The sequence below is a fragment of the Panulirus ornatus genome, chromosome 30, assembly GCF_036320965.1.
Source record: "Panulirus ornatus isolate Po-2019 chromosome 30, ASM3632096v1, whole genome shotgun sequence".
In the NCBI taxonomy this organism is placed as follows: domain Eukaryota; kingdom Metazoa; phylum Arthropoda; class Malacostraca; order Decapoda; family Palinuridae; genus Panulirus; species Panulirus ornatus.
Genome location: NC_092253.1, coordinates 15362037 through 15386934, shown reverse-complemented (window position 1 = coordinate 15386934; position 24898 = coordinate 15362037). Strand labels below are relative to the sequence as shown.

The 24898-nt window shown below is 44.5% G+C and overlaps 1 protein-coding gene across 1 annotated transcript in view; it reads right to left on the bottom strand.

The window, feature by feature from the left end:
• The window catches only part of LOC139758424 (uncharacterized), a 226040-nt gene that overhangs the window by 28345 nt on the left and 172797 nt on the right, over positions 1 to 24898 (bottom strand). Inside the window, exon 4 of the mRNA XM_071679813.1 lies at positions 1374 to 1530. Within this exon, the coding sequence (XP_071535914.1) occupies positions 1374 to 1530 (157 nt within the window). The remainder of the gene's footprint in view (positions 1 to 1373; positions 1531 to 24898) is intronic.

Below are 24898 nucleotides of genomic sequence, written 5' to 3'. Positions count from 1 at the left end.
GATGATACGTTGGGTGAGGGTTGGGTGATGATGCGTTGGGTGAGGGTTGGGTGATGATGCGTTGGGTGAGGGTTGGGTGATGATGCGTTGGGTGAGGGTTGGGTGATGATGCGTTGGGTGAGGGTTGGGTGAAGATGTGTTTGTTCAGGGTTAGTTTAAACTGTCCAGAGTTCGGTGAAGATGTTGTTCAGAGTGAAGTGAGTGTGAATGAAGTGAGGATGTGTAGTGTAAACGTGGTTGGTATTGTCTCCCTCCGCACAGACCGACACGGGAAGTGAGAGTGTAGTGTAAGGGGGAGACATACTGCATTTTCCCATGAATATTGGCACTTCTAGTTAAAACTGTATTTGTGCAGACCCTAGGAAACAGAAATATACTATGGCACCTGAAAATACTTCCATATGAGGTGAAGACATACATAAACATTTGCAACATGTTGGTGACTGGCTTTTTTTTTTTTCTAGGCTTGAAATAACCATCAGAAGCTCACAAGAGAAACTGACTCCCCGCCAATCCAAAACAAAAGAAACATCTAACTAATGAAGTGCGATGTTGGTGCTTGAGGCTTGTAATCTGGGCCTTTGAGAGGGGGGTGCAGGGGGGTACATCGTACCAGGGCCACGGGGGTCCAAAAGAGGGGCCCCGGGAATTTCCTGGGACCTCGGAAAAAAGAAGGGAATCAACAGAGCAGAGGCTCCATTCCACCCCTCCTCTCTCATTTACCATACCCTTTTTAGGCTCATGGCATAAACCATAGTGGATAAAAAAAAAAAAATAAAACAGGATGACCAATGGAGGAGGGAAAAAGGGGGGGCCCCGAAAGAAACTTTATATCCCCTGATGGAATTCCTCTCAAGGGTCCCCTGCTTGTAATGCTCTAAACCTTTTGTAGTATATTAATATCACCGCCTTATTTGCTTTATATGTCACTGATACTGCAAATATCTGGTTGATCTAACATGCTAATGTTATACATTACCACTGCATCATATCACCGTTGCTTTAAGGTACTTGTACTCACATTATGCGAAGTACTTGATGTTTTAAGTCACTGTTGTTTGAAGTATATTGTGAAGTACCTGACGTTTTAAGTCACTGTTGTTTGAAGTTATTTACGGGTATTGTTTGTATGTGGTTCCCTTAAAACAATGGCACCCTAAGTTATAGGTCGTCAAAAATAGTATTTTATGTGTGTGCTAAGTTACAGGTGCTCTGCCTAGGGCGTGCATCACTGGTTTGGTAGTTGTCAGATTCTGCTTACGACAGGACGGTGAGAGAGAGAGAGAGAGAGAGAGAGAGAGAGAGAGAGAGAGAGAGAGAGAGAGAGAGAGAGAGAGAGAGAGAGAGAGAGAGAGAGAGAGAGAGCTACTCACACATGGTTGGCCGTCCACCAATAAGGATTTTCCTCAGGGTGGGGAGAGAGGACTCCCCCAACATGTCTCGTCTCTGGCCACTCCCTTGACGTCATCAGAGGCCGTAGACGTCGCCAACGTTGTTCGCAGCTCTCGCTGTCGAAGCAGTACCATCCTCCTGCAGGGTAAACACTCATGTTTACAGCAATACTAATAGAGTCTGAAATACACCATCATTTGTTTGTGATACTTCTCACTGAAAACTCTCAAAACAATACTCACAAGTATCTTTGAATTGAACTTTCTGAAGCAAATGTTTTCCTGTAAGTTAACGGAGACAACACGAATTAAAATCTAAAACAAAAATAGTATTCGAAATTATAATACTGGTAGTTCTATGTCTTCCAAATTATTTTTGCCAATGTATTTCCATTATTTTTACTTAACAAATACACACATTTTTTACAAATTACTCCACTCTTATATCAACAAATTCTTTCACAATACTGTACACTGTATTAAATCATTTTCACAATACTGTACACTATTAATTTTTTTTCACAATACTGTACACTGTATTAGATTATTTTCACAATACTGTACACTGTATTAAATTATTTTCACAATACTAGACACTGTATCAAATCATTTTCATAATGTAATGCCATCATCGTGGTAGACTTCAGTCACCTTTCTTAACAGTAAGCCACGACTGACCCCTGTCTTCATGAGCCACATGCGTGGTGAGAGTGTATGTGTGGCCTTAGAATTATCTTTAACACCAAAAGAAAGTGTTAATGACCCTGGCAGTTGATAGGCCTAAAACCCAAACAACCAACCAACCCTCTCCCCTTGTATGACCTCTGGTTCCCACTCAACAAAACCCCAACTGCTCTGTGTATCACCCCCGACTTACACTCACCACAACACAAATTTCAACACGAGGTGAGCCAAACTCCCTGATTATATTTACTCGCAGCAACTTATCTGATATAAGCTAAACTAAGCCTCACCTGCCCAGTCCTTCACTCTGTCAAAACAAATACAACAAAGCTCAATCTACACAAAACACAGCACAGGAAACAGTCGCTGGCTGCCTGGCAAACAGAGGCATTCAACATCTAGACACTGAAACGAAGATTCTCCAATATAATCCCACCTCAATATGGCAGGTACTCACTTGTTTACATTTGCACAAGACCCCTCCGTTCTAAAACCAACCAACAACCCGAAAGAAGTAAAAAAAAAAAAAAAAAAAACTTCACCCTCCGGAAATATATACCTGTATTTATAGATCTCCTCGTTCCAGCAAACATAAATAATTGACAGATTATATCCACACCGAAATGATACAACAAGCATCATATAACTATGCCCCCAATGCGACCTTAACACCATCATACACACATTCATGAAAAGCTGTACTTCCCAGACTTATCATATACGATTTCCTCACTGCATACTGGACACCATTCTCTGCTCCAACCTTACAAATACCATTCACTATCTCACAAGATCCCTTACGTAAGCCCACGATGAAACTACCATAATGAAGACACAGGACACTTACTGTACAATTGCCTCAACTCTCTCTACATAGCCACAGACACACAAATCACCATAATTTATGACCCGTGATCCCACTCACTAAACGTGGCCAGCCCCCTCGGCGCTGCAGGAACATCCCTACAGAATACCAGAGAAGGAACTTCTCGGGAAGGAAGGTATGAAGGTAGTACCTGGAGCTGAAAGCAACCTTTGGAGGTCTTCTATACCCTAGCCAGTACTGCACTGAGGCAAGGGTCGTACAGAGGGTACGCGCCTTGGACACCCCTCCCCCAAGTTTAACCCCGTCCTTCTTCGCTGGTTACCGTGGGAACGACCATGAGGTCAGCAGGTGACCGACAAGACTCAGTCCAGGGAGGATGAGGTCAGATCAGGAAAGCTGCTGCAACCAGCAGGTCACTTTCCTCCCCTCCCCTCCCCAGTCTGCACGGTAGTGCCCAGCACCTAGACATACCACACTGCAGTTACCTTGTCCCACCGAAATATACGTTGTAAAAGTATACCGAAATATGACATACATTGTAAAGCTATACCGAAATATGACATACGTTGTAAAGGTATACCGAAATATAGGTAGCGAAGTTATGATACTTTAAGTTGTTCTGTAATAAAAGTGAATTTATCCTCAAATAAAACCCGTATGTCTTATTCTTTTTATAATGAGATTTTCCTCTATTTTTTGCCAGAAAAAACAAAAAACAAATATATATATATATATATATATATATATATATATATATATATATATATATATATATATATATATATATATATTTTTTTTTTTTTTTTTTTTTTTTTTTTTTTTACTATTCGCCATTTCCCGCGATAGCGAGGTAGCGTTAAGAACAGAGGACTGGGCCTTTGAGGGAATATCCTCACCTGGCCCCCTTCTCTGTTCCTTCTTTTGGAAAATTAAAAAGAAAAACGAGAGGGGAGGATTTCCAGCCCCCGCTCCCTTCCCTTTTAGTCGCCTTCTACGACACGCAGGGAATACGTGGGAAGTATTCTTTCTCCCCTATCCCCAGGGATAATATATATATATATATATATATATATATATATATATATATATATATATATATATATATATATATATATATATCCTGGGGATAGGGGAGAAAGAATACTTCCCACGTATTCCCTGCGTGTCGTAGAAGGCGACTAAAAGGGGAGGGAGCGGGGGGCTGGAAATCCTCCCCTCTTTTTTTTTTTTTTTTTTAATTTTCCAAAAGAAGGAATAGAGAAGGGGGCAGGTGAGGATATTCCCTTAGAGGCCCAGTCCTCTGTTTTTAACGCTACCTTGCTAACGCGGGAAATGGCGAATAGTTTGAAAGAATATATATATATATATATATATATATATATATATATATATAAAAGTATAAAAATATATATATATATATATATATATATATATATATATATATATATATATATATATATATATATATATTTGTCGCTGTCTCCTGCGTTTGCGAGGTAGCGCAAGGAAACAGACAAAAGAAATGGCCAAACCCACCCCCATACACATGTATATACATACACGTCCACACACGCAAATATACATACCCATACATCTCAATGTACACATATATATACACACACAGACATATACATATATACACATGCACTCAATTCACACTGTCTGCCTTTATTCATTCCCATCGCCACCTCGCCACACATGGAATAACAACCCCCTCCCCCCTCATGTGTGCGAGGCAGCGCTAGGAAAAGACAACAAAGGCCCCATTCCTTCACACTCAGTCTCTAGCTGTCATGCAATGATGCCCGAAACCACAGCTCCCTTTCCACATCTAGGCCCCACACAACTTTCCATGGTTTACCCCGGACGCTTCACATGCCCTGATTCAATCCATTGACAGCACGTCGACCCCGGTATACCACATTGATCCAATGCACTCTATTCCTTGCCCGCCTTTCACCCTCCTGAGTGTTCAGGCCCCGATCACTCAAAATCTTTTTCACTCCATCTTTCCATCTCCAATTTGGTCTCCCACTTCTCCTCGTTCCCTCCACCTCCGACACATATATCCTCTTGGTCAATCTTTCCTCACTCATTCTCTCCATGTGACCAAACCATTTCAAAACATCCTATTCTGCTTTCTCAACCACGCTCTTTTTATTTCCACACATCTCTCTTACCCTTACATTACTTACTCGATCAAACCACCCCACACCACATATTGTCCTCAAACATCTCATTTCCAGCACATCCACCCTCCTGCACACAACTCTATTTATAGCCCACGCCTCGCAACCGTACAACATTGTTGGAACCACTATTCCTTCAAACATACCCATTTTTGCTTTCCGAGGTAATGTTCTCGACTTCCACACATTCTTCAAGGCTCCCAGAATTTTCGCCCCCTCCCCCACCCTATGATCTACTTCCGCTTCCATGGTTCCATCCGCTGCCAGATCCACTCCCAGATATCTAAAACACTTTACTTCCTCCAGTTTTTCTCCATTCAAACTTACCTCCCAATTGACTTGACCCTCAACCCTACTGTACCTAATAACCTTGCTCTTATTCACATTTACTCTTAACTTTCTTATTTCACACACTTTGCCAAACTCAGTCACCAGCTTCTGCAGTTTCACATGAATCAGCCACCAGCGCTGTATCATCAGCGAACAACAACTGACTCACTTCCCAAGCTCTCTCATCCACAACAGACTTCATACTTGCCCCTCTTTCCAAAACTCTTGCATTCACCTCCCTAACAACCCCATCCATAAACAAATTAAACAACCATGGAGAAATCACACACCCCTGCCGCAAACCTACATTCACTGAGAACCAATCACTTTCCTCTCTTCCTACACGTACACATGCCTTACATCCTCGATAAAAACTTTTCACTGCTTCTAACAACTTGCCTCCCACACCATATATTCTTAGCACCTTCCACAGAGCATCTCTATCAACTCTATCATATGCCTTCTCCAGATCCATAAATGCTACATACAAACCCATTTGCTTTTCTAAGTATTTCTCACATACATTCTTCAAAGCAAACACCTAATCCACACTTCCTCTACCACTTCTGAAACCACACTGCTCTTCCCCAATCTGATGCTCTGTACATGCCTTCAGCCTCTTAATCAATACCCTCCCATATAAATTACCAGGAATACTCAACAAACTTATACCCCTGTAATTTGAGCACTCATTCTTATCCCCTTTGCCTTTGTACAATGGCACTATGCACGCATTCCGCCAATCCTCAGGCGCCTCACCAAGAGTCATACATACATTAAATAACCTTACCAACCAGTCAACAATACAGTCACCCCCTTTTTTAATAAATTCCACTGCAATACCATCCAAACCTGCTGCCTTGCCGGCTTTCATCTTCCGCAAAGCTTTTACTACCTCTTCTCTGTTTACCAAATCATTTTCCCTAACCCTCTCACTTTGCACACCACCTCGACCAAAACACCCTATATCTGCCAATCTATCATCAAACACACTCAACAAACCTTCAAAATACTCACTCCACCTCCTTCTCTTATCACCACTACTTCTTATCACCTCCCCATTTGCGCCCTTCACTGAAGTTCCCATTGGCTCCCTTGTCTTACGCACTTTATTTACCTCATTCCAGAACGTCTTATTATTCTCACTAAAATTTAATGATACTCTCTCATTCCAACTCTCATTTGCCCTCTTTTTCACCTCTTGCACCTTTCTCTTGACCTCCTGTCTCTTTCTTTTATACATCTCCCACTCAATTGCATTTTTTCCCTGCAAAAATCGTCCAAATGCCTCTCTCTTCTCTTTCACTAACATTCTTACTTCTTCATCCCACCACTCACTACCCTTTCTAATCAACCCACCTCCCACGCTTCTCATGCCACAAGCATCTTTTCCGCAAGCCATCACTGCTTCCCTAAATACATCCCATTCCTCCCCCACTCCCCTTACCTCTTTTCTTCTCACCTTTTTCCATTCTGTACTCAGTCTCTCCTGGTACTTCCTCATACAAGTCTCCTTCCCAAGCTCACTTACTCTCACCATCCTCTTCACTCCAACATTCTCTCTTCTTTTCTGAAAACCCCCACAAATCTTTACTTTCGCCTCCGCAAGATAATGATCAATAGCACCTCTCAGCACATTAACATCCAAAAGTCTCTCTTTCGCGCGGCTGTCAATTAACACGTAATCCAATAACGCTCTCTGGCCATCTCTCCTACTTACATACGTATACTTATGTATATCTCGCTTTTTAAACCAGGTATTCCCAATCACCAGTCCTTTTTCAGCACGTAAATCTACAAGCTCTTCACCATTTCCATTTACAACACTGAACACTCCATGTATACCAATTATTCCCTTAACTGCCACATTACTCACCTTTGCATTCAAATCACCCATCACTATAACCCGGTCTTGTGCATCAAAACCACTAACACACTCATTCAGCTGCTCTCAAAACACTTGCCTCTCATGATCTTTCTTCTCATGCCCAGGTGCATATGCACCAATAATCCACCCTCTTTCTCCATCAACTTTCAGTTTTACCCATACTAATCTAGAATTTACTTTCTTACATTCTATCACATACTCCCACAACTCCTGATTCAGGAGTAGTGCTACTCCTTCCCTTGCTCTTGTCCTCTCACTAACCCCTGACTTTACTCCCAAGACATTCCCAAACCACTCTTCCCCTTTACCCTTGAGCTTCGTTTCACTCAGAGTCAAAACATCCAGGTTCCTTTCCTCAAACATACTACCAATCTCTCCTTTTTTTTCACATCTTGGTTACATCCACACACATTTAGACACCCAAATCTGAGCCTACGAGGAGGCTGAGGACTCCCCGCGTGAGTCCTTCTTCTGTTTCCCATTTTAGAAAGTTAAAATACAAGGAGGGGAGGATTTCTGCCACTCAAATCACCCAGGGCTAATGGGGAGGTGAGAACACGTAGTGGAGATATGAGAAGGAGATGGAGTGAGTATTTTGAAGGATGTTGAATGTGTTTGATGATATATATATATGTATATATATATATATATATATATATATATATATATATATATATATATATATATATATATATATATATATATATATATATCCCTGGGGATAGGGGAGAAAGAATACTTCCCACGCATTCCTCACGTGTCGTAGAAGGTGACTAAAGGGGACGGGAGCGGGGGGCCAGAAACCCTCCCCTCCTTGTATCTTAACTTTCTAAAAGGGGAAACAGAAGAAGGAGCCAAGCGAGGAGTGCTCATCCTCCTCGAAGGCTCAGATTGGGGTGTCTAAATGTGTGTGGATGTAACCAAGATGAGAAAAAAGGAGAGATAGGTAGTATGTTTGAGGAAAGGATCCTGGATGTTTTGGCTCTGAGTGAAACGAAGCTCAAGGGTAAAGGGGAAGAGTGGTTTGGGAATGTCTTGGGAGTAAAGTCAGGGGTTAGTGAGAGGACAAGAGGAAGGGAAGGAGTAGCACTACTCCTGAATCAGGAGTTGTGGGAGTATGTGATAGAGTGTAAGAAAGTAAATTCTAGATTGATATGGGTAAAACTGAAAGTTGATGGAGAGAGATGGGTGATTATTGGTGCATATGCACCTGGGCATGAGAAGAAAGATCATGAGAGGCAAGTGTTTTGGGAGCAGCTGAATGAGTGTGTTAGTGGTTTTGATGCACGAGACAGGGTTATAGTGATGAGTGATTTGAATGCAAAGGTGAGTAATGTGGCAGTTGAGGGAATAATTGGTATACATGGAATGTTCAGTGTTGCAAATGGAAATGGTGAAGAGCTTGTAGATTTATGCGCTGAAAAAGGACTGGTGATTGGGAATACCTAATTTAAAAAGCGAGATATATATAAGTATACGTATGTAAGTAGGAGAGATGGCCAGAGAGCGTTACTGGATTACGTGTTAATTGATAGACGCACGAAAGAGAGACTTTTGGATGTTAATGTGCTGAGAGGTGCAACTGGAGGGATGTCTGATCATTATCTTGTGGAGGCGAAGGTGAAGATTTGTGGGGGTTTTCAGAAAAGAAGAGAGAATGTTGGGGTGAAGAGAGTGGTGAGAGTAAGTGAGCTTGGGAAGGAGACTTGTGTGAGGAAGTACCAGGAGAGACTGAGTACAGAATGGAAAAAGGTTAGACCAAAGGAGGTAAGGGGAGTGGGGGAGGAATGGGATGTATTTAGGGAAGCAGTGATGGCTTGCGCAAAAGATGCTTGTGACATGAGAAGCGTGGGAGGTGGGTTGATTAGAAAAGGTAGTGAGTGGTGGGATGAAGAAGTAAGGTTATTAGTGGAAGAGAAGAGAGAGGCATTTGGACGATTTTTGCAGGGAAAAAATGCAAATGAGTGGGAGAGGTATAAAAGAAAGAGGCAGGAGGTCAAGAGAAAGGTGCAAGAGGTGAAAAAGAGGGCAAATGAAAATTGGGGTGAGAGAGTATCATTGAATTTCAGGGAGAATAAAAAGATGTTCTGGAAGGAGGTAAATAAAGTGCGTAAGACAAGGGAGCAAATGGGAACTTCAGTGAAGGGGGCTAATGGGGAGGTGATAACAAGTAGTGGCGATGTGAGAAGGAGATGAAGGGAGTATTTTGAAGGTTTGTTGAATGTGTTTGACGATAGAGTGGCAGATATAGGGTGTTTTGGTCGAGGTGGTGTGCAAAGTGAGAGGGTTAGGGAAAATGATTTGGTAAATAGAGAAGAGGCAGTAAAAGCTTTACGGAAGATGAAAGCCGGCAAGGCAGCAGGTTTGGATGGTATTGCAGTGGAATTTATTAAAAAAGGGGGTGACTGTATTGTTGACTGGTTGGTAGGGTTACTTAATATATGTATGATTCATGGTGAGATGCCTGAGGATTGGCGGAATGCTTGCATAGTGCCATTGTACAAAGGCAAAGGGGATAAGAGTGAGTGCTCAAATTACAGAGGTATAAGTTTGATGAGTATTCCTGATAAATTATATGGGAGGGTATTGATTGAGAGGGTGAAGGCATGTACAGAGCATCAGATTGGGGATGAGCAGTGTGGTTTCAGAAGTAGTAGAGGATGTGTGGATCAGGTGTTTGCTTTGAAGAACGTATGTGAGAAATACTTAGAAAAACAAATGGATTTGTATGTAGCATTTATGGATCTGGAGAAGGCATATGATAGAGTTGATAGAGATGCTCTGTGGAAGGTACTAAGAATATATGGTGTGGGAGGCAAGTTGTTAGAAGCAGTGAAAAGTTTTTTATCGAGGATGTAAGGCACGTGTACGTGTAGGAAGAGAGGAAAGTGATTGGTTCTCAGTGAATGTAGGTTTGCGGCAGGGGTGTGTGATTTCTCCATGGTTGTTTAATTTGTTTATGGATGGGGTTGTTAGGGAGGTGAATGCAAGAGTTTTGGAAAGAGGGGCAAGTATGAAGTCTGTTGTGGATGAGAAAGCTTGGGAAGTGAGTCAGTTGTTGTTCGCTGATGATACAGCGCTGGTGGCTGATTCATGTAAGAAACTGAAGAGGCTGGTGACTGCGTTTGGTAAAGTGTGTGAAATAAGAAAGTTAAGAGTAAATGTGAATAAGAGCAAGATTATTAGGTACAGTAGGGTTGAGGGTCAAGTCAATTGGGAGGTAAGTTTGAATGGAGAAAAACTGGAGGAAGTGAAGTGTTTTAGATATCTGGGTGTGGATCTGGCAGCGGATGGAACCATGGAAGCGGAAATGAATCATAGGGTGGGGGAGGGGGCAAAAATTCTGGGAGCCTTGAAGAATGTTTGGAAGTCGAGAACATTACCTCGGAAAGCAAAAATAGGTATGTTTGAAGTGGTTCCAATAATGTTGTATGGTTGCGAGGCGTGGGCTATGGATAGAGTTGTGCGCAGGAGGGTGGATGTGCTGGAAATGAGATGTTTGTGGACAATATGTGGTGTGAGGTGGTTTGATCGAGTAAGTAATGTAAGGGTAAGAGAGATGTGTGGAAATAAAAAGAGCGTGGTTGAGAGAGCAGAAGAGGGTGTTTTGAAATGGTTTGGTCACATGGAGAGAATGAGTGAGGAAAGATTGACCAAGAGGATATATGTGTCGGAGGTGGAGGGAACGAGAAGTGGGAGACCAAATTGGAGGTGGAAAGATGGAGTGAAAAAGATTTTGAGTGATCGGGGCCTGAACATGCAGGAGGGTGAAAGGCGTGCAAGGAATAGAGTGAATTGGAACGATGTGGTATACCGGGGTCGACGTGCTGTCAATGGATTGAACCAGGGCATGTGAAGCGTCTGGGGTAAACCATGGAAAGTTGTGTGGGGCCTGGATGTGGAAAGGGAGCTGTGGTTTCGGTGCATTACTACATGACAGCTAGAGACTGAGTGTGAACGAATGGGGCCTTTGTTGTCTTTTCGTAGCGCTACCGCGCACACATGAGGGGGGAGGGGGTTGTTATTCCATGTGTGGCGAGGTGGCGATGGGAACAAATAAAGGCAGACAGCATGAATTATGAACATGTGTATATATGTATATGTCTGTGTGTGTATATATATGTGTACATTGAGATGTATAGGTATGTATATTTGCGTGTGTGGACGTGTATGTATATACATGTGTATGTGGGCGCGTTGGGCCATTCTTTCGTCTGGAGGATGTCTGATCATTATCTTGTGGAGGCTAAGGTGAAGATTTTTTATGGGTTTTGAGAAAAGAAGAGTGAATGTTGGGGTGAGGAGGGTGGTGAGAGTAAGTGAGCTGGGAAGGAGACTTGTGTGGGGAAGTACCAGGAGAGACTGAGTACAGAATGGAAAAAGATAAGAACAATGGAAGTAAGGGGAGTGGCGGAGGAATGGGATGTATTTAGGGAATGAGTGATGGATTGCGCAAAAGATGCTTGTGGCATGAGAAGAGTGGGAGGTGGGTTGATTAGAAAGGGTAGTGAGTGGTGGGATGAAGAAGTAAGATTGTTAGTGAAAGAGAAGAGAGAGGCATTTGGACGATTTTTGCAGGGAAAAATTGCAATTGAGTGGGAGATGTATAAAAGAAAGGGACAGGAGGTGAAGAGAGAGGTGTAAGAGGTGAAAAAGAGGGCAAATGAGAGTTGGGGTGAGAGAGTATCATTAAATTCTAGGGAGAATAAAAAGATGTTCTGGAAGGAGGTAAATAAAGTGCGTAAGACAAGGGAGCAAATGGGAACTTCAGTGAAGGGCGCAAATGGGGAGGTGATAACAATTAGTGATGATGTGAGAAGGAGATGGAGTGAGTATTTTGAAGGTTTGTTGAATGTGTTTGATGACAGAGTGGCGGATATAGGGTGTTTTGGTCGAGGTGGTGTGCAAAGTGAGAGGGTTAGGGAAAATGATTTGGTAAACAGAGAAGAGGTAGTAAAAGCTTTGCGGAAGATGAAAGCCGGCAAGGCAGCAGGTTTGGATGGTACTGCAGTGGAATTTATTAAAAAAGAGGGTGACTGTATTATTGACTGGTTGGTAAGGTTATTTAATGTATGTATGACTCATGGTGAGGTGCCTGAGGATTGGCGGAATGCGTGCATAGTGCCATTGTACAAAAGCAAAGGGGATAAGAGTGAGTGCTCAAATTTCAGAGGTGTAAGTTTGTTGAGTATTCCTGGTAAATTATATGGGAGGGTATTGACTGAGAGGGTGAAGGCATGTACAGAGCATCAGATTGGGGAAGAGCAGTGTGGTTTCAGAAGTGGTAGAGCATGTGTGGATCAGGTGTTTGCTTTGAAGATTGTATGTGAGAAATACTAAGAAAAGCAAATGGATTTGTATGTAGCATTTATGGATCTGGAGAAGGCATATGATAGAGTTGATAGAGATGCTCTGTGGAAGGTACTAAGAATATATGGTGTGGGAGGCAAGTTGTTAGAAGCAGTGAAAAGTTTTTATCGAGGATGTAAGGCATGTGTACGTGTAGGAAGAGAGGAAAGTGATTGGTTCTCAGTGAATGTAGGTTTGCGGCAGGGGTGTGTGATTTCTCCATGGTTGTTTAATTTGTTTATGGGGTTGTTGGGGTTGCAAGAGTTTTGGAAAGAGGGGCAAGTATGAAGTCTGTTGTGGATGAGAGAGCTTGGGAAGCGAGTCAGTTGTCGTTCGCTGATGATACAGCGCTGGTGGCGAATTCATGTGAGAAACTGCAGAAGCTGGTGACTGAGTTTGGTAAAGTGTGTGAAATAAGAAAGTTAAGAGTAAATGTGAATAAGAGCAAGGTTATTAGGTACAGTAGGGTTGAGGGTCAAGTCAATTGGGAGGTAAGTTTGAATGGAGAAAAACTGGAGGAAGTAAAGTGTTTTAGATATCTGGGAGTGGATCTGGCAGCGGATGGAACCATGGAAGCGGAAGTAGATCATAGGGTGGGGGAGGGGGCGAAAATCCTGGGAGCCTTGTAGAATGTGTGGAAGTCGAGAACATTATCTCGGAAAGCAAAAATGGGTATGTTTGAAGGAATAGTGGTTCCAACAATGTTGTATGTTTGCGAGGCGTGGGCTATGAATAGAGTTGTACGCAGGAGGGTGGATGTGCTGGAAATGAGATGTTTGAGGACAATGTGTGGTGTGAGGTGGTTTGATCGAGTAAGTAACGTAAGGGTAAGAGAGATGTGTGGAAATAAAAAGAGCGTGGTTGAGAGAGCAGAAGAGGGTGTTTTGAAATGGTTTGGGCACATGGAGAGAATGAGTGAGGAAAGATTGACCAAGAGGATATATGTGTCGGAGGTGGAGGGAACGAGGAGAAGTGGGAGACCAAATTGAAGGTGGAAAGATTGAGTGAAAAAGATTTTGTGTGATCGGGGCCTGAACATGCAGGAGGGTGAAAGGCGTGCAAGGAATAGAGTGAATTGGATCGATGTGGTATACCGGGGTTGACGTGCTGTCAGTGGATTGAATCAGGGCATGTGAAGCGTCTGGGGTAAACCATGGAAAGCTGTGTAGGTATGTATATTTGCGTGTGTGGACGTGTATGTATAATGTGTATGGGGGTGGGTTGGGCCATTTCTTTCGTCTGTTTCCTTGCGCTAACTCGCAAACGCGGGAGACAGCGGCAAAAAAAAAAAAAAAAAAAAAAAAAAAAAATATATATATATATATATATATATATATATATATATATATATATATATATATATATATATATATATATATATATATATATACTTCCCACGTATTCCCTGCGTGTCGTAGAAGGCGACTAAAAGGGAAGGAACAGAGAAGGGGGCTAGGTGAGGGTATTCCCTCAAAGGGCCCAGTCCTCTGTTCTTGACGCTACCTCGCTACGCGGGAAATGGCGAATAGTATGAAATATATATATATATATATATATATATATATATATATATATATATATATATATATATATATATATATATATATATATATATATATATATGTATATATATATATATATATATATATATATATATATATATATATATATATATATATATATATATATATATATATATATATATATATATATATACAGAGAGAGAGAGAGAGAGAGAGAGAGAGAGAGAGAGAGAGAGAGAGAGAGAGAGAGAGAGAGAGAGAGAGAGAGAGAGAGAGAGAGAGAGAGAGAGAGAGCAAGGGAAGGAGTGGCACTAGTCCTGAAACAGGAGCGGTGGGAGTATTTGATAGAGTGTAAGAAAGTAAACTCTAGATTGATATGGGTAAAACTGAAAGTGGGTGGAGAGAGATGGGTGATTATTGGTGCATGTGCACCTGGATATAAGAAGAAAGATCATGAGAGGCCAGTGTTCTGGGAGCAGCTGAGTGAGTGTGTTAGTAGTTTTGATGCACGAGACCGGGTTATAGTGATGGGTGATTTGAATGCAAAGTGAGTAATGTGGCAGTTGAGGGAATAATTGGTGTACATGGGGTGTTCAGTGTTGTAAATGGAAATGGTGAAGAGCTTTTAGATTTATGTGCTGAAAAAGGACTGGTGATGGGGAATACCTGGTTTAAAATGAGAGATATACATATATGTATGCAAGTAGGAGAGATGGCCAGAGAGCGTTATTGGATTATGTGTTAATTGATAGGTGCGCGAAAGAGAGACTTTTGGATGTTAATGTGCTGAGAGGTGCAACTGGAGGCATGTCTGATCATTATCTTGTGGAGGCGAAGGTGAAGATTTGTAGAGGTTTTCAGAAAAGAAGAGAGAATGTTGGGGTGAAGAGAGTGATGAGAGTAAGTGAGCTTGGGAAGGAGACTTGTGTGAGGAAGTATCAGGAGAGACTGAATACAGAATGGAAAAAGGTGAGAACAAAGGACGTAAGGGGAGTGGGGGAGGAATGGGATGTATTTAGGAAAGCAGTGATGGCTTTTGCAAAAGATGCTTGTGGCATGAGAAGCATGGGAGGTGGGCAGATTAGAAAGGGTAGTGAGTGGAGGGATGAAGAAGTAAGATTATGAGTGAAAGAGAAGAGAGAGGCATTTGGACAATTTTTGCAGGGAAATAATGCAAATGACTGGGAGATATATAAAAGAAAGAGGCAGGAGGTCAAGAGAAAGGTGCAAGAGGCGAAAAAGAGGGCAAATGAAGGTTATGGTGAGAGAGTATCATTAAATTCATGGAGAATAAAAATATGTTTTGGAAGGAGGTAAATAAAGTGCGTAAGACAAGGGAACAAATGGGAACATCCGTGAAGGGGGCTAACTGGGAGATGATAACACGTAGCGGCCATATGAGAAGGAGATGGAGTGAGTATTTTGAAGGTTTGTTGAATGTGTTTGATGATATAGTGGCAGATAAAGGGTGTTTTGATCGAGGTGTTGTGCAAAGTGAGAGGGTTAGGGGGAATGATTTGGTAAACAGAGAAGAGGTAGTAAAAGCTTTGCGGAAGATGAAAGCCGACAAGGCAGCGGGTTTAGATGGCATTGCAGTGGAATTTATTAAAAAAGGGGGTGACTGTATTGTTGACTGGTTGGTAAGGTTATTTAATGTATGTATGACTCATGGTGAGGTGCCTGAGGACTGGCGGAATGCTTGCATAGTGCCATTGTACCAAGGCAAAGGGAATAAGAGTGAGTGCTCAAATTACAGAGGTATAAGTTTGTTGAGTATTCCTGGGAAATCATATGGTAGGGTAATGATTGAAAGGGTGAAGGCATGTACAGAGAATCAGATTGGGGAAGAGCAGTGTGGTTTCAGAAGTGGTAGAGGATGTGTGGATCAGGTGTTTGCTTTGAAAAATGTATGTGAGAAATACTTAGAAAAGCAAATGGATTTGTATGTAGCATTTATGGATCTGGAGAGGGCATATGATAGAGTTGATAGAGATGCTCTGTGGAAGGTATTAAGAATATATAGTGTGGGAGGTAAGTTGTTAGAAGCAGTGAAAAGTTTTTATCGATGATGTAAGGCAGGTGTACGTGTAGGAAGAGAGGAAAGTGACTGGTTCTCAGTGAATGTTGGTTTGCGGTAGGGGTGCGTGATGTCTCCATGGTTGTTTAATTTGTTTATGGATGGGTTGTTGGGGAGGTGAATGCAAGAGTTTTGGAAAGAGGGGCAAGTATGTAGTCTGTGCAAGGAATAGAGTGAATTGGAACGATGTGGTATACCTGGGTCGACGTGCTGTCAATGGATTGAACCAGGGCAAGTGAAGCGTCTGGGGTAAACCATGGAAAGTTTTGTGGGGCCTGGATGTGGAATGGGAGATGTGGTTTCGGTGCATTATACATGACAGATAGAGACTGAGTGTGAACTATAGAGCGTGCGCTACCTCGCGCACATGCGGGGGGAGGGGGTTTTCATTTCATGTGTGGCGGGGTGGCGACAGGAGTGAATAAGGGCAGACAGTATGAATTATGTACATGTGTATGTATGTATATGTCTGTGTGTATATATATATGTATACGTTGAGATTTATAGGTATGTATATAGGTATGTATATGTGCGTGTGTGGACGTGTAAGTATATACATGTGAGTGTGGGTGGGTTGGGCCATTCTTTCATCTGTTTGTTTGCGCTACGTCGCTAACGCGGGAGACAGCGACAAAGTATAATGATGATAATAATAATGATAATAATAATAATAATAATAATAATAATAATATATATATATATATATATATATATATATATATATATATATATATATATATATATATATATATATATATATATATATATATATATATATATATATATATATTTTTTTTTTTTTTTTTTTTTTTTGCTTTGTCGCTGTCTCCCGCGTTTGCGAGGTATATATATATATATATATATATATATATATATATATATATATATATATATATACACACACACACAGAGGTGAAAAAATACGTAGCTTACTAGCCTAATCTAGAAGGTACCAAAACATCATTCAGCAGAAGCTCGAATGGTGAGCAAAGTCGAGGCATCATGAGTGAAGTCGAGGCATCATGAGAGAAGTCGAGGCATCATGTGTGAAGTCGAGGCATCATGCGTGGAGTCGAAGCATCATGAGTGGAGCCGAGGCATCACGAGTGGAATGTATTTCACGTTGTAAATCCCGCGTGAGCCTCGGTAGAGCCTGGGTGGTGTGATGGAGCCAGTGCTGCACTGTAGCGCTGCTGTTAAGGGTAGGTAGACTACCGAAACTCGACCTGCTCCTTCGAGTGTTCCAGAAGCAGCAAAATTACGCTTACTACTAACGAACTAACTTGACGAAACCCATTTATCATGATTTATCGCTATGCTTTTCATTATCAAAATAACTGTATTGATCCTTTAGAAATACAAGAAGTTAAAGAAAATGCGTAGTAATTAGGTTACCGGTAACTGGAGAGCAATATTCAGTTAATATAATCAGTTTGCGGCTCCCGCTCCGAAAACTCGCAGGTTTTTTGGCACCATATACGATCTTTATTGCGATGCTGTGACCACAGAACAACGAGACTGGGTCATTGCCACAGAGGCCCATCATGGCCACTCCACACGAAGCCTTAAATCCGCAGTCAACTATTCTGCTTCAGAGTTGCCTACCAAAACCCAACATTCGCTCTCTGATGTAAAGTTACGAAGTTCAGCACAGGAACTCCAAGGTGATTTTTTTTACTGTTCGCCGTGTCTCTCGTTAGCGAGGTAGCGCCACCAACAAACGAAAAAAAAAAAGAAACTCATTCGCTCACATCCACTCTCGAACTGGCTGTGTGAGCCCTGTAGGAGCTTGACGATGGTGTGAGCCCAGGTGAGCTCTGAGGGCGGTGTGAACACTAAAGATCTGACGGTGGTGTGAGCCAAGGTGAGTTCTAAGAGTGGTGTGATCCCTGGAGCAAATCTGAGGGTGGGTGAGCCCTGGAGCAAATCTGAGGGTGGTATGAGCCCTGTAGGAGCTCTGAGGGTGGTGTTAGCCCTGAAGGAGCTTTCTGAGGTTGGTATGAGCCATGGGGGAGCTCTGAGTGTGGTGTGAGCCCTGGAGGAGCTCTGAGAGTGGTGTGAATCCTGGAGGAGCTATGAGGGTGGTGTGAGCCCTGGAGGAGCTCTAAGAGTGGCGTGAGCCCTGGAGGAGCTCTAAGAGTGGTGTGAGCCCTGGAGGAGCTCTGAGGGTGGTGTGAGCCCTAGAGAAGCTCTGAAGGGGGGGGGGGTGATCCCTGGAGGAGCCCTGAGAGTTGTGTGAGCCCTAGAGAAGCTCTAAGGGCTTCGTGAGCCATAGTGAGCTCTGAGAGTGGTGTGAGCCCTAGGGAAGCTCTAAGGGTGGCGTGAGCCATGGTGAGCTCTGAGAGTAGTGTGCGCCCTGGTGAGCTCTGAGAGTGGTGTGAGCCCTGGAAAAGCTATGAGGGTGGTGCGAGCCCTGGAGGAGCTCTGAGGGTGGTGTGAGCCCTGGAAGAGCTCTGAGGGTGGTGTGAGCCTGCTGGAGCTCTGAGGGTGGCGTGAACCCTAGAGGAACTTCGAGAGTGGTGAGCCATGGTTAAGCTCTAAGGGTGGTGTGAGCCCTGGATAAGCTCTGAGGGTGGTGTGACCCTGGAGGAACTCTGAGGGTGGTTTGAGCCATGGAGGAGCTCTGGGGGTGGTGTGAGCCCTGGAGAAGCTCTGAGGGTGGTGTGAGCCCTGGAGGAACTCTGAGGGTGGTGTGAGCCCTGGAGGAGCTCTGAGGGAGGTGTGAGCCCTGGAGAAGCTCTGAGGGTGGTGTGAGCCATGGAGAAACTCTGGGGGTGGTGTGAGCCTTGGAGGAGCTCTAAGGGTGATGTGAGCCCTGGAAGAGGTCTGAAGGTGGTGTGGAGCCCTGGAGAAGCTCTGAGGGTGGTGTGAGCCATGGAGAAACTCTGGGGGTGGTGTGAGCCTTGGAGGAGCTCTAAGGGTGATGTGAGCCCTGGAAGAGGTCTGAAGGTGGTGTGAGCCCTGGAGGAGCTCTGAGAATGATGTGAGTCCTGGAGGAGCTATGAAGATGGTGTAAGCCCTGGAGGAGCTCTGACGTTGATGTGAGCCCTGGAGGAGCTCTGAGGGTGGTGTGAGTCCTAGAGCGGCTCTGACGGTGGTGTGAGCCCAGGTGAGCTCTGAAGGTGGTGTGAGTTGCGGAAGAGCTCTGACGGTGGTGTGAATCCTGGAGGACCTCTGAGGATGCTGTGAGCCCTGGAGGAGCTGTGAGGGTGGTGTGAGCCCTGGTGGGGCTTTTAGGTTGGTGTGAGCCCTGGTGGAGCCCTGAGGGTAGTGTGAGCCCTTGAGAAGCTCTGAGGGTGGTGCGAGACCTGGAGGAGCTCTGAGGGTGGTGTGAGTCCTGTAGGAGCTGTGAGGGTGGTGTGAGTCCTTGAGCGGCTCTGAGAATGGTGTGAGCCCAGGTGAGCTCTGAAGGTCGTGTGAGCCATGTAGGAGCTCAGAGGATAGTGTGAGTGCTGGAGGAGCTCTTGAGGTTTTGTGAGCCCTGGAGGAGCTTTAATGGGTGGTGTGAGTCCCAGAGCGTCTCTGAGGGTGGTGTGAACCCAGATGAGCTCTGAGTGTGGTGTGAGCTCTGGAGGAGCTTTGAGGGTGGTGTGAGCCCTGGAGGAGCTCTGAGGACGGTGTGAGTCCTGGAGGAGCTCTGAGGGTAGCGTGAGCCCTGGATGAGCTCTGAGGGTGGTGTGAACCCTGGAGGAGCTCTGAGGATGGTGTGAGTCCTGGAGGAGCTCAGAGGTTCGTGTGAGCCCTGGAGGAGCTCTGAGGGTGGTGTGAGCCCTGGAGAAGCTCTGAGGGTGGTGTGAGCCCTGGGGAGCTCTGAGGGTAGTGTGAACCCTGGAGGAGCTCTGAGGATGGTGTGAGTCCTGGAGGAGCTCTGAGGTTCGTGTGAGCCCTGGAGTTCTGAGGTTCGTGTGAGCCCTGGAGGAACTCTGAGGGTGGTGTGAGCCGAGAAGGGTCTTTGAGGGTGGTGTGAGCCCTGGAGGAGCTCTGAGGGTGATGTGAGCCCCGAAGGAGCACTGAGGGTGGTGTAAGCCCTGGAGAAGAGCTCTGAGGGTGGTGTGAGCCCTGGAGGAGCTCTGAGGGTGATGTGAGTCCTGGAGGAGCTCTGAGGTTCGTGTGAGCTCTGGAGGAGCTCTTAAGGTGGTGTGAGCCCTGGAGGAGCTCTGGGAGTGGTATGAGCTCTGGAGGAGCTCTGAGGGTGGTGTAGCCCTGGAGGAGCTCTGAGGGTGGTGTAGCCCTGGAGGAGCTCTGAGGGTGGTGTAGCCCTGGAGGACTCTGTGGGTGGTGTAAGCCCTAGAGGAGCTCTGAGGTGGTGTGAGTCATGGATGAGTTCTGAGGGTGGTGTGAACCCTGAAGGAGCTCTGAGGGGGGTGTGAGTCCTGGAGGAGCTCTAAGGGTAGTGTGAGCCCTGGAGGAGCTCTGAGGGCGGTGTGAGCCCTGGAGGAGCTTTGAGGGTAGTGTGAGCCCAGGAAGGAGCTCTGAGGGTGGTGTGAGCCCTAGAGGAGCTCTGAGGGTGGTGTGAGCTCTGAAGGAGCCCTGAAGGAGCTATGACAGTGGAATGAGCCCTGGAGGAGCTCTGAGGGTGGCGTGAGCCTAGGAGGAGCTCTGAGGGTGGTGTGAGCCCTGGAGGAAGATAATTCGTCAGTGAGTGTTGACAAGTCCGCTGCCACAGTGAAGCCTGGCAACACAGACGGCGGAGGTGGCCGTCAGCCGCCAAAGGAGGGGGTGGCAGTGTTCCCGTGCCCTTCACCCCGGCAGGAACACTCCATCTTGCCCAATTCCACTGCTCAATCGACCCGAAGGCTTTGTTCTCCGATGCGAGATGAAGGAAAATGGGGCGAGGCAGCGCGGATATCACAGGGCGGCCGACAAGCCTCGCCTATCAACATGACTCCGCTCTTGTCATTGTGGAACCACCGCGTAATTCTCCCTCCTCGACCCGTCACTCTCAAGATTTCAAAATAATATATTTCTCCTTGCCCATAAACGCCACACGAAAGTGAATATAATATCGGCTTCCATATATATAATAACAAAATAGAAGCAGCGCGAACCCTTAGTAAATACAGGTAAGGACACGAAAAAAAAAAAAAAAAACGGTGCGGGGCAGCCCTGCTTCAGGGAGTACCTAAGGGCCGGCTCATCGGTACGTCTGATTTACGAGCGGCCGCGTAGTAGCCGCACTATTATGATAACAATCCAGACGTAAGACATACGACGTGATAATTTATGCGGCTACATTGTAAGAGGTGAGATGCCAGCCGCAGATGCCGCACTCTAATTCTACCTTGCGGTGGCGGTGCGGTCTGTCTCCGGCCCAGGAGGAAGATGGTTTGTTTCTTTCCTTTGGCGGTGGAGCGGCGCGCTCCCTGCCTACCACCCACTCCTCCTGCCCACCCTACGCTCTACCCACAGCGCTTCCCCGGGGCTCTATTATCCCCTCAGGTCAGGAGTCTCATAATTACCACAGCTCTCTAACACGGGTCACGTGCTTGATATTCAGTAGTAGAGTTACCGTGTTGTTTTCGTGTCTGTATAGAGAGGGAGAGGGTTACAATGGTTGACTTAAATATTCTCATAGAAGAGAACACATCACAGCGCGCTCCAATTCAAGAATATTCAGATATTGTTAACTTCCACTGGCGTCGGTGCTCCGTCCCTCTGCTCCTACTACTCGATATAAGATCAGGCTTCCTTGGCTGAGAACTGGTCTATCAGGCTGTTTGATGGTGCAGGTTTTATTTCCATACACGTTATGTATTGGTTACGTCGGCTACCTATGAATCAGTGTAGCCTAGCTCGGGTCTCGGGTCAGCCAGCCTTCTCACAGCCCACCTGTTTATCCTCCCATAACTTGATAAACAATTACCAGGAATGAGCTGGATATCTTATCTTCCTGCACTAGGAGGTCCCCCTCTACCTTCAGTGGGGCTCCTGCAGCGCTCAGGAAGCCGGCCACGTCCATCGGGCGGAACCAAAGATCATAAAATGCAGTGATGTGTGTGGCTGCTTGGCAGAGTGCGGGGCAAGTGAGCAGTAGATGTTCAGCATCATTACTGTAGCAGTTAAATCGCAGGCATGAAGGGTCTTGGGATATGTTGATTCGGTGCTTGCAATGTTATGAAATGTGTGGTGTCCAGACCGTACACGTGAAAGATTATATACGTTAAAGGGAGTGTGTCATCAGATGGGTGTACGTCAGGGGAGTGTGGCGTCAGATGGATGTACGTCAGGGGCTTCTCACTAATGGCTGTCCATGCAATCTTCCTAAGCTTCAAATGGATCACATGACAGATCTTATACGTGTCTCATATTTCGGAAGATGAAGCAGTACTTTAAATGCCAACTCTCACAGACTTCACGAGAAATAAAAAAAAAGCAAAAACTGTTTGATTCATTTTGATAATAATTTCGATGTATTAAAGATCTTTTCCCTTCTTATTTCAAGTGTGGGACTCCTACAAGCCCATCTCTGTCCCAGCTTCCACACAGACACTCATTAATGCACCCAAGGTGTGGGTCTGGGAGCAATGAGGACTGTGTGGAAAGAGAGGTCATTATCTGGAGGGAGGAGGGTTTGGGGCGAAGATGGGTATGTCTGAAGATACAGCCGTACCAACGATGTTGTATGGCTGCGAGGCCTGGGTTATAGGTGAGGATGTGCGGAGGAGGGTGGATATGATGAAAATGAAATGTTCGAGGACGAATGTGGTGTGTGTGTGTGTGTGTGTGTGTGTGTGTGTGTGTGTGTGCTATTACATATACGTAATTACCTATTTACACTTGTGAGGCCCCGTTTCTTGAACATTGTTGTTATCAAATTTCTTAAATCTATGTGCGGTATCTGCATTAACTACGGCCTCAGAGTCATTCCATTCCATTCTTCCACAACTCTTATACTATAAAATTACTTATTTTCATATTAAAAAAAAATCCTACTTAATTTCTCGTAAAAATCCTTTGGTGGATCTACCTCTTCATCTCTTGAAGACCTTTTCATTGTCCACATCATCGACCTGCTTTCATACTTAAAGGTTTTGATCAAGTTATCCCTCATTCTTCTCTCTTCCAAGGTAGGCAAATTTAAAGTCCCTTGTTATATGTCCCATAACTCTGGTTACCATAATGTTAACATGATGGGTAGAGTGACACTTCACTGTCTACATATACTACAAGGTAAATTTTCAACTTTCATCTCTTCTAGTGTGCTGCGTACACCCCTCGTTGTTCCTCATAACATTTACAGTTGTGAAGGCTGTCACCAATATTCACAACAAAGCCTTTGCCAGTGTTGAACTTCAGTTACCATTCTAAGTGACTACTTCGATAATGGGTCTACCATCCTCTTGCAGCTGTCTAACTCAGGCTTCATTATTCTGTACAACTTTGTATTATCCACAGATATCCTTAAGTGTATTTCTCACTACATGTCGTGGGTCATTAATGAGCATTACAAATAGGTTTGGACCCAGCACACTTTCTTAAGGAATTCCACCGGAAACCGGCAACCACTTACGTGAATGACTTATGGGTTTACCCTGCTCTCTCTCACGGAAGAAACTTGAAATCCAATCGTGTATTTCTCCCTGAATGCCACATGGTCTTAGTTCAAGACTAAGGCTTTAGTTCCTTACACGTATTCCCTTATCTGATCCTCCTCTCTAACAAATCTGGTGGTAAGTTTGAGATTCGTGTCTCAGGTTCCAATTATTGGTGTTATCTTCAGTGTCCTCGGGTTAATATTTCACTGAAAAATTAACACCTCAACCTTGATCAAGACACTAGGCTATCAGCTCATGTCGCTTCCTGACTGGTCATCGCTGTGATTTGCACTGTGAGTGATTTCTAAACTGGTGGAATTATTCTACTCATCCTCGTCCAGCAGTCGCAGCCATATACCATACAATGAGGATGCTGACATTTCATATTCTTCATTCTCGCTTAAACCTTTCGTGAGAGAGGCCGCAAAGAGTGCCTGGACTTAAAATTCCTTACAGGCTATTTGAGTTAGTTTCTGATTATAGCAGTTTTTCTTTTTACGCTATTGGAGTAAACATGGTCGGGTTCGTATAAGTCCATAAATCATCTTTATTAACATGACAAATTCTGCGAAGTGTGCTTGAGGCAAGTTGTTACTACGGTGTAAAATACGAGGAAATCTCCACATCACACAAGTCTGTAGCCGATCGAAAGCTGCTATGATTCCGGTAAGTGTTCTTGTGTGTCGGACACAGAAGTCCAGTACCAGAGTCAGGCCAGCACACAGGGCCATCCGGTAGGGGCCCGTTGTGTTGCCAGCACTAACCTACCTACTGGCACGGCAAACTATACAGAAAAATAGTCCCACATAACCTGTCGGGGTCTATGGAATCTGCTGTAGCTTACGGTGTGAAAGGATTCATATAATATGAATACGTTAATGGGGTTTATGGGCAGCCACGTTGCATCACCTCAGAGAGAGAGAGAGAGAGAGAGAGAGAGAGAGAGAGAGAGAGAGAAGAGAGAGAGAGAGAGAGCGGCATAGTTGGCAACACTACACATAGGCTGTAGTGAAGACTGGAGTTACCAGATGGCATCGCTGGGGCCAAGTAATGTTTTCCAAGAAACAAGTCCGGTTTCAAACGAGCAATTTTCCTGACGTTGGTTT